Source organism: Physeter macrocephalus, chromosome 11 (genome assembly GCF_002837175.3).
Source record: "Physeter macrocephalus isolate SW-GA chromosome 11, ASM283717v5, whole genome shotgun sequence".
NCBI classification, from domain to species: Eukaryota; Metazoa; Chordata; class Mammalia; order Artiodactyla; family Physeteridae; genus Physeter; species Physeter macrocephalus.
The window spans coordinates 88,993,851-89,007,534 of record NC_041224.1 but is presented as its reverse complement, the minus strand read 5'-3'; the positions used below and the strand labels follow the sequence as shown (position 1 = coordinate 89,007,534).

The 13,684-nt window shown below is 36.0% G+C and overlaps 1 protein-coding gene across 1 annotated transcript in view; it reads right to left on the bottom strand.

Annotated features, from left to right (window-relative positions):
- The window catches only part of ATP8B4 (ATPase phospholipid transporting 8B4 (putative)), a 257,286-nt gene that overhangs the window by 76,557 nt on the left and 167,045 nt on the right, over positions 1–13,684 (bottom strand). Inside the window, exons 13-15 of the mRNA XM_055088239.1 lie at positions 10,299–10,507; positions 7,493–7,536; positions 2,543–2,708 (exon numbers count right to left, since the gene is read on the bottom strand). Coding sequence (XP_054944214.1) covers positions 2,543–2,708; positions 7,493–7,536; positions 10,299–10,507 — 419 coding nt within the window. The remainder of the gene's footprint in view (positions 1–2,542; positions 2,709–7,492; positions 7,537–10,298; positions 10,508–13,684) is intronic.

The window sequence follows — 13,684 nt, the reverse complement described above, 5'->3', positions numbered from 1 at the left end:
CTGGGCCCCGCCACGGGAGAGGCCACAACAGAGGGAGGCCTGCATACCCCAAAAAAAAAAAAAAAAAAAAAAAAACTGAGCCCCCAGAAAGGATACTCTCTCAGTGTAAAGGTAAACTGAAAATCAGTGCCCCCTTTAAGACTCGTGTACCACAATGTTCATTGCAGCTCTATTTACAACAGCCAGGACATGGAAGCAACCTAAGTGTCCATCGACAGATGAATGGATAAAGAAGATGTGGCACATATATACAATGGAATATTACTCAGCCATAAAAAGAAACGAAATTGAGTTATTTGTAGTGAGGGGGATGGACCTAGAGTCTGTCATACAGAGTGAAGTAAGTCAGAAAGAGAAAAATAAATACCGTATGCTAACACATATATATGGAATCTAAAAAAAAAAAAATGGAGAGAGGGGGGATAAGGAGGGTGGGAGGGAGACGCAAGAGGGAGGGGATATGGGGATATATATACGTATATGTATAGCTGATTCACTTTGTTACAAAGTAGAAACTAACACACCATTGTAAAGCAATTATACTCCAATAAAGATGTTTAAAAAAAAAAAGAAGAATGAATATTGTCAGTAAACTAGAAATCTGAGAAACGTCTGAAAGATAAAAAATAGATCTGATAAATGAAGAAATAAGAGAGGAGAAAAACACAGCTCAAAGCATTTGAAAAAGAAATACAGAGGTCAGAGCAACCCCCAAAGAGTCTCCAAATTAGAGTCAACAAATGAGAAAAGCAGAAGTGGTCTTGGAAGCACCATGAATAAAATTATTTGAAGAATTCCATTCAGCTCTCCCAGACCATTTGGGCTCCTCCTCCTGCCAGCTCACTCTGAACAGCAGGCTGCAGTGACATTTGCCCCAGGATGAAACCTTGAAAATGTTCTTCTACACAAAGTACACAATCCACCTAAGGAAACTTCTAAGATTTGAATTCTGGGGCTGGAGACCAAAGCTGAAAACAGCCAGAAGTAGCTTTAGAATTCCACAGGGATAAGAGAAATAAATTAATGAGAGAAAGGAACTCCATGACTGATATTTTCTTCCAGCCCAGACCTTAGGTATAACTTTGTCTCACATTAGGGTTCTGGCACAGACTCCTAGCACTAGATCTGAAAAAGTAAGTTAGCTAAACTGAGGTATCATATGAATTCCAGGAGAGGGGAACCCCATACCCAGAAGACGATCTATGTATTGTGCCTCTCCCCCACAATCTTGGGAGACAGGCCACTGTAATCAGAACCTACATTCACCAAGAGGCAAACAAGGATTCTCAAACACAAGTAGGAACAGGCAACCACAAACCATCAAACGTTTGAGAACAACATGAAAGTTAGACACAGAACTCAAAAAACAACATTCTGTAAAATGAAACATAATAGAGGAAACAAAAGAAGATTTCAAATTAAGAATAATTAATATCCTCAAAGAGATCTAAGAAAATATCATGATATTGAAATAAAAACAGATAGCTATTAAAATAAAATAGAGCTTTAAAAATGAAATAAATTCAAAGTCAGAGATAAAAGAAATTTACTTGAAGGCATTGTGCTATCCTCAGATACATTAGTATTATAAATATCAGTTTAAGTTATAAATATAATTATGTGAATCCTCACAGCAATTAAAATCAGAGGAATGAGTTAGTCCAGCATCATCAAGGACAAAACTATGGCTTGAATGCAGTCCCAACAATGAAAAAAAGAAGGAAAAAATATATAGAGAGAAAGAAAACATATATTCAAATGTACATATGCACATACATATACACACATACATATATATATCACACACATACATATATACAGTCTGCAGACTATATATATTTCACTTTTGAGTTGAAATTACTTGAGTGGTAATTTTCACCCAACAGGTGATAGTAGAAAGAAATAAAACTTGTAAATGGAATAGACTGGGCCCAAATGGAGCGAGAAGCCAATTCACCATCCATTGTCTACCTGCCTCATTGCTTCAATATTAAAGTGGCCCAGGTGATTTTGTTCTCTTCTGTGAACGCTGAGCTCTGAACAACCATCCTGGTAGTGTGGAACTTGTTCATAATGGGGACTAAACACAAGTATTCTATCAGTGTAAATCTGTCCCATTACTGGGAAAATTCATTCTACGCATACACCTGATGGCTATCCGCATCTATTAGATGTGCATGTTAATAGTGAAAGCTAAGTGGCTCAAGAGTGTTTCTCTGAATGCCCTGCCTACCAGGAAGCTCACAGTCAAATACAGTGCTCAATCATAAAAAATATTTCATCTTCTTTAACTGGCATATCTAGGCCCTCATCTTTTCTTTGTTCCTATTTCTTTTCTTTTTCTTTTCCTTTAAGTCTCTCCATATCTTTTGCAAACATTCAGGATATAAATAAATACAAAGAACAGTTAGTGATAGGTAAAACCCTCATGCAATGCTATATTCTGAATTAGAAAATCCTTCCAATTCCAAACATTTTTAATAAAAATATCAATACTGATTTAAAAAACAAGGCTCACTACTCAGACACACTTTGCACTTACCTGCACTATTTTCCTCTGACATTACGGTGTGGCAGAGTGCAAGTAACCTAAGGAATTCATGCACTTTGGGATCACCCATTTTAATGGATTCCATCAGATGGTGGTCAAAAAATTGAAATGTTCTGTCTGCTTGGGGGTTGACTGAGAAACCCACAGCCTCTTTTTTCTGTAGGAGAACAACAACAACAATGAAACTGTAGACTTCATTCCAACAACAATCTTTTAAAATTCAAAAACACTTCCTCTAAGTATTTTTAGTGCTTGTATGATTTTTCAGCCTCAAAAGCCTGGCACTAAAATGGCTTTCTGTTTCCTCATTACCATTAAATATTATCTTCTCATTTCAGAGCTATGTAAACCTTCATCACCAGAGCAGTAAACCTTCCAAAAGCATATGGGAAAGAAAAATATCCAATGGATGTACAGATTCTCAAATGTTTACTTCAACTCCAAAATACAAAGAAGTCCTGAAAACTGAAAGTTTTTTTCAAAACTTACTTGACGGCAAAACCTGACCCGACTTGAACTCATTTGGCAGCAATATCTGACCTGGAATGGTATGTGCCTAATTATAGACTTTTAAAAGTCTACTTAGTGTGAATTAATATTTTCTGTTATAAAAATATTAATGTGTTTGATTACAGAGTACTTTCCAGAAAAAGTACTCACTAGAGTTACTGCATAATATAATGACAGAATTAAAATCAGGATCTTGAGATATTTGTACTCACGTGTTCATTGCAGCATTATTCACAATAGCCAAGAGGTAGAAACAACATAAATGTCCATCAACAGATAAATAAAGAATATGTGGTTATGTATATACAATGGAATATTATTCAGCCATTAAAAAAAGAAATCCTGTCTTTATGCTATGACATGAATGAACCTTGAGGGCATTAGGCTAAGTGAAATAAACCACTCACAAAAGAACAAATATTGCATGATTCCATTTATATGAGGTATCTAAAGTAGTAGAATTCACAGAAACTGAGTGTAGAATGGTAGTTTCCAGGGACTAGAAGAATGGGGAAGTGGGGAATTGCAGTTCAAGGAGAATTACAGAGTTTCAGACAGGCAAGGTGAAACAATTCTGGGATCTGCAGTACAACATTGTGCTCATTGTTAATAATAGTTTACTGTCCACTTAAAAATTTGTTGACTAAAAAAAAAAAACAAGATGAAAGAAATAGGGTTCAATAAAGAACAGAACAAAATAGTAGATAATTCAATACTAAATAAGATCTCTGTTAATTCACTGTCTTCTGAAAAGCACAAAACGTACTCCTAACTTTTAAAAGTTTATTATTCAAAGCACTAGACCTGTGATCATGTCTTTGCAAGGGCAATTACTGGGAAAATACTTTGTCTTGGAGACCGCAGAATAATATTTTAAATATAATACTTATATATCCAAGTATATGAGAAGACATACCAATATACAAGATACTCCATTAGTTGTGTTTATCCCAGAATCATAGAGACTTATTTAATCACAGATTGTTTTGTTCATGTAATAAAGTTTGAAAACAACCACACATTAGGGGGAAAAAATGATCAACTCACTAGTAAGTAGTAAAATACACACTGGCTTTAGACTTCCCTAAACCCCGCCCAGGGAAGAAACAATGACTTAAAGAGATTACAGCCTGTCAAACTGTCATTCAAATACAAAGTCAACAGATAGTTCTGAACAGATATTTTTCATGAACCCATCTTGAAACTAAAGGACACTTCAGCCAAATAAGAGATAACTGGAAAAACAGTGGGAAAGGGAGCAGTTAGTGGTAAGCACCAAATATCTCTAACTGAAGAACTAAATATAAAAGAAATAGCTTAGGATGGCAAAACAAAATGTATATATTATATACATTGACCATGTAGAAAAGACTGCTAAAAATTAGGAGAAGATCCTGATTTCCTCATTTTAGTATCTGAAGGTCAGAAGATATCATTTAAAAACTCAAATCAACTAAGAGAAATCTATGTATAGTTAAGATTAAGAAGCATCATTAATATAAGTAGTAGGAAAATATGAGGGAAAGAAGGATAAATATAATAATTTTACCATTTTTCATATTAGGAAATTGATAGACACTGCTTATGAAAAAAAGAATTGAGTATTGTATAAACTCTTGAAAGTATACAGTAGAGAAACAATAAAATACTTTCCTAAATATTACAAGAGAAGCACATACACAGAGCAGAGTCCATATGGAGAATTATTAAAAATTATGAAGACACAAAGTATAACCTAAAATATTTAACAGAGCCAATGTAGATGGCCCAAACTCACTTATTAAAAAATTGGATGCAAAGCAAAATCCAACCCTCTGCTATACATGAGACACATCTAAAACAAAGTTATTTAGGAATATTGGAAATAAGAGGTGGGCAAATGCAAATCAAAAGAAACCAGGAGACATGATCTTAATATTAAATAAGGTTGAATCCAGGCCAAGGAGAATTAAATGAGTCAAAGAAGAGCACATTCATAATAAAAATATAACCACTGTGAACATCAATGCACCTCAAGATAGCATCAATACTCATAAAATGAAGACTTCAGGCTATATAGGAGCTAGAGAGAGAGAGAAATTATCCAAACACTTTAGTTAACCTCTTTAATCCAAACAGATAATATAGATAAAAGATAAATAATGAAACAGAAGACCTAAATAATATAATTAATAAGGTAGAACTAAAATGACATACAGCTAATTTTATACCTTGAAAACAGAATATACATAAGTTTTCTTTTTAAGGACCTTGGAACACAGACAATAACTGATCATATTATGTCACAGAGAAAACCCAAATAAATTCCAAAAAAGTAGAAATAATACAAATCTATTCTTCTTGTTTCATTTTGTTTTGTTTGTTTTGTTTGTTTTTATAGTTAATAATACTTTATTTTATATTTAAAAGTTGCTAAGGGAATAGAATTTCAAAACTCCCATCACAAGAAAAAATAACTTGTAATTACAGTAGTGATGGATTTTTTGTTGTTTGTTTTTTGAATTTTATTTATTTTTTTATACAGCAGGTTCTTATTATCCATTTTATACATATTAGTGTATATACAAATCTATTCTTTTATTAAAAGTACAATAGGGCTTCCCTGGTGGTGCAGTGGTTGAGAATCTGCCTGCTAATGCAGGGGACACGGGTTCGAGCCCTGGTCTGGGAGGATCCCACATGCCGTGGAGCAACTAGGCCCGTGAGCCACAACTACTGAGCCTGAGCGTCTGGAGCCTGTGCTCCGCAACAAGAGAGGCCGCGATAGTGAGAGGCCCGCGCATCGCGATGAAGAGTGGCCCCCACTTGCCACAACTAGAGAAGGCCCTCGCACAGAAACGAAGACCCAACACAGCAAAAATAAATAAATTAATTAATGAAACAAAGGATTAGTCTTAAAAAAAGACAGTACAATAAAGGCTGGGGGGGAGTCCCAACCACTTCAAAATTTTAAAGCTCTTCCTTAAAAACTCATGGTTCAATGTGGATATTCAAATTGATATAACAAAAATAAAGATACTTTAATACACTACAGGCCAAAATCCATGTAATTAAAACTAAAGCAGTGTTCAGAGGGAAATTAATAACCACAAATACCTGTATAAAAAAGGAAAGAGGGACTTCCCTGGTGGTCCAGTGGTTGAGAATCCGCCTTCCAATGCAGGGGACGTGGCTTCGATCCCTGGCCGGAGAACTAAGATCCCACATGTTGTGGGGCAACTAAGCCCACACTCTGCAACTAGAAAGCCCACGCACCGCAACTACTGAGCCCGTGTGCTCTGGAGCCCGCGCACCACAACTAGAGAGCCCACGTGCCACAACTAGAGAGAAGCCCGCGCGACATAACAAAAGATCCTGCATGCTGCAACTAAGACCCAATGCAGCCATAAATAAATATTTTTTAAAACAGGAAAGAACAAAATTTGTTTTTATTTTATTGAAGTATAGTTGATTTACAATGTTGCAGTTAATTTCTGCTGCACAGCAAAGTGACTTTTTACATAGTCTTGTCAAAAATCAAAAACTTTGATAAAACATTGTGTTGGTGAAGGTAGGAGAGAGCAGGCACTCTTGTACATTGCTTGTGACAGGGTAAATTGATGTAAATTCTAAAGAGGACAATTTGGCAATATTTATCAAATTATAAATGCACATATATTTTGATTGAGCAGTTCCATTTCTAGAAATGGAACTTGTTAGAGGATATAGGATCCATGTGATATAACATATACACTGTTATTTTTGCTGCATTTTCTTTACAAGAAAAATATTGAAAATATTCTGAATGTCCATTCCTGTCTTCTTACATAAATTAAGGAACATTGGTATAACAGACTATTATTCACCATAAAGAGAATAAGGGAGCACTTTTTTTTTTTTTTTTTTTTTTTTTTTTTTTGTGGTATGCGGGCCTCCCCCTGCCGCGGCCTCTCCCGTTGCGGAGGACAGGCTACGGACGCGCAGGCTCAGCGGCCATGGCTCACGGGCCCAGCCGCTCCGCGGCATGTGGAACCCTCCCAGACCAGGGCGCGAACCCGGTTCCCCTGCATCGGCAGGCAGACGCGCAACCGCTGCGCCACCAGGGAAGCCCAGGGAGCGCTTTTTTTTCACTGATATAGAAAGATCTTGATCATTGTTGAGGAAGAAAGTTAAGAACAGTATGTATAGTTCACTACCAACTATGTAAAAAATGGAGAAATATATTTGCTTGTCTGTAATAAATATCTCTAAAAGAAAAAAAAACAGGAAACTCTGTGGTTGGGAAACCTGGACGAGAAGGAATTTGGAACCATATGAATCTATTTTTTTAATGTTACATATTAGGTATCTCATCTGGTCATAGTGGAAATCAGGCATCTAGGAACTCATCATTTTTAAAAAGCACATACAATTTGAAATTAAAAGTAAGAATGAATTTTATCACCTCCACACCTTAGTCATGTCTGTCTTCTGACCCAGGACATCATGTACTTCGCCTGACAAAACAAAAATTGAGAATTAAAAATAAATGAAATTGAAACTAGATTTAGTCATTTAGTTTTAAGAAATACACTTGTTTATTAAAGCACTACTACTAGATGACATTATGAGTTCAAACCTAGACATTTTAAGGAGTGTTTCCAAACTGTAACAGTAGATACAGCGATTAACACAGAAAGTTACTCATGTTTGCTCAAGATAGAACTAAAATGCAGTACACATTAAAAGAAAATAAGATCACAATCATGTTTATCTGTAAATTTGATCATTCTGTTGTTACATTATCTATGATGTTTGCAAGAGACAAATTTTGTTTTTCACTTTATACCCACTGTTGGGGAATCCAAAATGATATCCAAGACAGACCAATTCTCATCAATGCTAGAGCTTGGTGAGTACATCTCTGTCTATCTTGGTTTGGGCCAGATCCATCTTTAATATCTATAATGGCAAGGTCAAATTAGCAAGTAAACATGAAACCATGTCAGAGCCTTTTGCAGTCAGAAAACATAGCTACCTATGTGCCAAACATTTAAAAATAACTATTCTTAGTATAAAGCCAATATATGCTTATTACAAATATATTGGAAAATATAGGCGTTTTAAAAACAGGAACGAAAACCTGTAAAAAAAAAATGAAACAAAACAAACAAAAAAACAGATTTTCATTCCTGTTTTATAGAGGACAGGACTGAAGAACAGAATTCAAAGTGACATGATTCAACTAAAACTAAAAAGTTAGCATAGTAGATTTTTTAATTCAAATCTCTCTCTTTTCACTACACAATTCTGTGACCCAAAAACCACTTGATAAAGAGTTACTGGTTGTTTTTCTGGGGCTCAGGTCTAAATCTAGAATACTGTGAGGCTGCTGTGTGGGAAGAGTCCCTGAGCTAGAGAGTGAACCTAGCCCAGCACCTGGAATTTACATCCCAAACTCACCACAGTTATGTGCCAGTCATTGCCCTTTATGCTATAACTCTGATAAATGTTAAAAGGAAAATAAAACTGTCTATGGGTAAAATGGTCCTCCCAAAGAAAGCCTCTTCACAAGGCTGGTGATGAAAGTGAAGAAAAATTGAAGAAGTCTAAGCAAATAATAGTTCTGAGAAAGAAAATAGAAGCTTTAGATAAATCAGAGTAGAATATCAAATTTTCCCAAGGCCTGGATCTATGATATAAACAAGGCCAACTGTATAGGGTGGAAGAAGTGATTCTGGAACATTCTATGAGTGCTTTAGTAATAGTAACTGTACTATAAATTAGAATGGCTATATAAATTTAAGGGTCTAAAGGGGTTACTTAAATCTTTCAGTTACTTTCCTGCCTTTTATGAGGGAAATTACAAGCTATCATGGGATTTGTAAATTTGGAGATTTGCAAAGATCTTGGGATATATACTTTGTGAAAAGCAAGGGACTTCTCTAAAAATCACCCTGTGACAAATAAATCTTTATCTACAAATAAATCTTGGTCCACGTGTCTGATAATTGCTTTAGGGTCATTTCCTAGAAGGGATATTATTATAATTATTATATTATCAATAAGTGCCATGGCAAAAGAATCCAAAAGGTCTACAAAATTCAAAATATCTCCAATACTCTAACAGAAATTTTCTCATTTAAACTGCTCTTTGGGTTGTATATTTTGAAAGCCTCTGAAAATAATATCAAAAGAATAAATTTTAAGAAAAGGTTCTATTTTATTTATCATCTTAATAAGAGTGATATCAGAAATGCACAATGTAACTGTGGGCTTGTGGAAGTCCAGCTTGAAAATCATCTGGTCCACTATCAGAGAAGGGTGGGGCAGGACAGGGGCAGGGCAAAAGAGAGGTGAGGAAACCATGGCGACCATGGGTTATGGGGGTGGGATAGCAGAGGGAGGTCAAAAGGTAGGAGAGTATGAAAATCAACTTCTTGTATTTCTTAGTTTTGTTCAGGGTCAAATCTTACTTTAAAATATTTGGCAATGTGTGAAGTTTCCCATCAGGAGACAAAGGAAAGTTTTCCCTCTCTTTCTCAGATTTCCTTTATTTCCTGAGATTTCTGTATTGAGAAACTCTACACTCAGAGTCCAGTGAAGTGAGATTGGGAGTCCAGAGGAACCAGACAGGACCTTTCTGGGAGGCTTCCGTGCTCTCAACAGAAGGAACTGTCTGCTAACTAGCCAAAGTCGGGGTGACAAGGGTCACATATTACTAGAATGCCTGAAAATCCAAAACAGAGCAGGTATCCTAAAAGAAGCATACAAATAGGAACTGGATATTGATGAAACAGTTTGACCACTCAGAGTAGCCCTATACAGTGTGAATTCTCAGGAATGAATTGTAAATTCTTATGAATACAGACACTAACATCAATTCCAGAGCTGTTAGGAAGCAAGTATAAAATACTGCTTTTACTGAGATAAATCAGCCTATAAAGAACTTGTCCTCCCTGGGATATGGGTCTATCAAGCACCACCGAACAGATCACACAGTTGGTACACTGAAAGGAACCTTAGACAGTCTCACATCTAACCCCCATCTCTACCCATGAATGGTAACAGATTCAAAGTTTTCATCTGAATTATTCAACATTCATCCAACAAATATTTAGCAAGTGTTTATTATGTGCCAAGCACTATGTTATTAGATGCTGGTGGTGCCCATATTCATCAGAAAAACAGAGATTTTTTAATTAAAAAATAAAACAGTGTTGCTTATTTTTTTTAAGGACTGTTAACAATATCAGGAAAAAGGAACTGTTTCCCTTACCATAGATTCTCCCATTAATGGAACATTTTTTAAAAGTCATGATGTTTTCAGTGAGGGTACCCGTTTTGTCAGAGAAAACATATTCAATCTGGCCTAGTTCCTCATTGAGCGTGGTCGTCCGAGCTTGAGCAGGTGTTGCCTTCCCAGAGTAATACATCTTCCGATCCCAGTTTATAAAATAACTGTGTCCCAGACGAATTACTTCCACACTTTCATCATTAAAATGGAAAAAAAAGAGAAATACTCCATCAATTTCAGAAGATACAAAGATTTGCCAAAGCAAGAAGTCTGCCAAAGTCTTCAGAGTTTAGAAGAAAATGTGGATGCTCTGTCTCCAGGTCTTAGTGACCTTCAGAGGCATCTCAGCAGAGTCTGTTCATAAAATGTTCTAAGTCATTTCCTTGTAGCACCTTGAAACAATGAGCTGGCTTTGCATAAAGCCTTAGGGAATGTTCTATGCTTCTCTACTTACATTAAACAGGCCCAGTAGAGATTTCTTGTATAGCATTTTAGTTGTTTGATGTGGCTTCACTTTGCCAAAAGAGGTAGAAAGGAGTATCTCCATGAAGCACTAAGCAAACCATAATAGCTATTGAGTAAAAACAGGTTGTGTTGTCATATTACTTTGCCCATTGAAAAGAGCATTGTCTCATGATCTAGTGGTGATTTATGATTTTCCAGCTCTAGAAGTGGAATTTCTGAAGCCAAGGGTATAATCGTTTTCAGACTTTGTACACAAGGCCAAATCAACTTCCAAAAAAGTTACAACAGTGTAAGTTTCTAACATTAGATTATTGAAAATTATCTTTTAGTCTATGCCAAGTCAAATGGCATCTCATTACTGTTGACTGCATTTCTTTTCTTATCAGTGAGTTGAATTATTTTTTTCAAGTTTTATTGGCCAGTTATATTTCTTCTCAGAATTATCTAATTGCATTACCTGCCTATTTCATCTTTCCTATTCAGGTATTAGTGTATTTCTTATTGATTTGTAAAAATTGTCTATATATATATATATATATATATATATATATATATATATATATATATATGGCATATGTATTTATATACATTATGCCAGTATGTTACCCAGTTTATCATTCATCTTTTAATTTTGTTTCCACTATTTTTGACACAAAGAAGTTTTCTCTCTTTAATCAATCAAATTTATCAGTAGTTTATAGTTTCTGTTTATAGTTTCTTTTCAGGGAGCTTTGCTTAGGCCTTCCCTATGGCAAGATTATATATATACAGATATCTATACTTTTCTTCTAGTTCTTTGTTGGTATTTTCTCCACGTTTAATTATTTATTGCAATTAGAATTTTCTGAAGGATGTGCATAGAGAAGCTAATTTCAATTTTTACAAAGTTTATTCATCACCATTTGAACATTGAATCCTTTCCCCTACTGTGTTGAGATGCTTCCATGTCACATATAAATTATTTCTTCAGTAGAATCTGTTTTAGGCATTTCAATTTTGTTCCTTAATATGTTAATTAATGTACCTCTTGTTTTCTTTATTGTAGCTTTATAAAATTTGGCATACCTGGAAAGAGGTAAGAACATCTTTATTCTCTTCTTTTTCAAAAATTCTTAGCTTTAATCACTCATTTATTCCTCTTGATAGAATCAATGTATTCATCAAATAAACTTTAGAATCAATGTATTAACTTTCTCATAAAACTTATTTGGAATTTTTATTAAAGTTATATTAACCTCTTAATTATTCGAAAAGAATGGATATTTTATAACATTTAAACACAACTTCAAGAAAAAGGATAGGGCTTCCCTGGTGGCACAGTGGTTGAGAGTCTGCCTGTCGATGCAGGGGACACGGGTTCGTGCCCCGGTCCGGGAAGATCCCACATGCCACGGAGCGGCTGGGCCCGTGAGCCATGGCCGCTGAGCCTGCACGTCCGGAGCCTGTGCTCCACAACGGGAGAGGCCACAACAGTGAGAGGCCCGCGTACCGCAAAAAAAGAAAAAGGATAAATCTCCCCAGGAATTCAATTTTGAAAAAGTACTTCTATTGGTAAAGAGTTTAGTTTTGTTTTGTTTCACTTTGTTTTTCACATAGGTCCACACCATAGCTTGATAGATTTGTTCCTGGACATTGCATCTTTTTATTGATGGGAAAATTTTGTTCTTCCTATTCCATTCACTCAGAAAGCATTAGCACTTACCATGGACCAGGAAGACTGCCTTACCTGTCATAGGCAGTTAGTGTTGAATGAGAAATCTAACCCTCTATTCCCTAATTTCACCAAGAAGGACATTAAGACCTAGAGAGGTTAAGTGACTAACCCAAGGTCACACAAATAATTAACCACAGAACCAAGACTAGAATTCAGGCATTTGGTAAAGTCAATGAAGACCTGACCTTAAGAATGCCATAAAAATGGCATTATGCAGGTAACTGATCAATCACTTGAAGCTTTCATTTATCTAAAAGTAAAGTATCTCCCTAAAAATCTAAGCAAAATTAATGGAGAACAGAATTTGGTCCTTCTGTGTTGCAGTTCAAGTCAGTGGAAGTACTCTAAATTAATTTGAATTCTTAGACCTTAAAATAGTCTGTAGAGAGGAAGAGTATCCTTTTTGTTTGGGAAAAGAGAATTTAGGAGAGTCACAATGGAACATTCAGCTCTTTGTTTTATAATAGCAGAGAAAAGGAGACAAATGCTCAGAGTCAGTATAATCACGCAGCAGCTTGATCAAACACTTGATAGTGTTTTCCAACTGGACGCTCAAAGAACAGGGCTTATGATTCTGCCCATTCTGAGGCAAAATAAGCAACATGGAAACGAGTTTCTTTCGTTTTGGAAAAAACACTAAAAAGCTAATTCCTTGGGAGTACAACAGCTGCACTTCTTAAGATGATGTATTAAAAAACTGTAGCTGGGTATGTTTTAACACTACAGATAAACTGACAGCATAGAAATACCCTACCAAAATCAATGTCCTATGCTCACATGGAATTGTTAAGCATTCAAAGTAAATTCTACACTTTTATCCTCAAGTGACATGGCACTAATTTATTCCTTGTACCTATTCAAAGGCATAATGGAAACTTTTGTAGAAGGCCTTCATCCCTCCAATCAGAAATACCTGGGATTTCTCTTTTTCCAGATCTCGGTCTTAGCAACCTGAAATTCCCTGGAATGCTTTTTTCCCTCAAGCTGAACTCAGAATCACTGTTATTTGGTGAGCAAAACTGCTCACATTTATCTTCATCAATACCATGGCTTAGGGCTTCCCTGGTGGCGCAGCGGTTGCGCGTCCGCCTGCCGATGCAGGGGAACCGGGTTCGCGCCCCGGTCTGGGATGATCCCACATGCCGCGGAGCGGCTGGGCCCGTGAGCCATGGCCGCTGAGCCTGCGCGT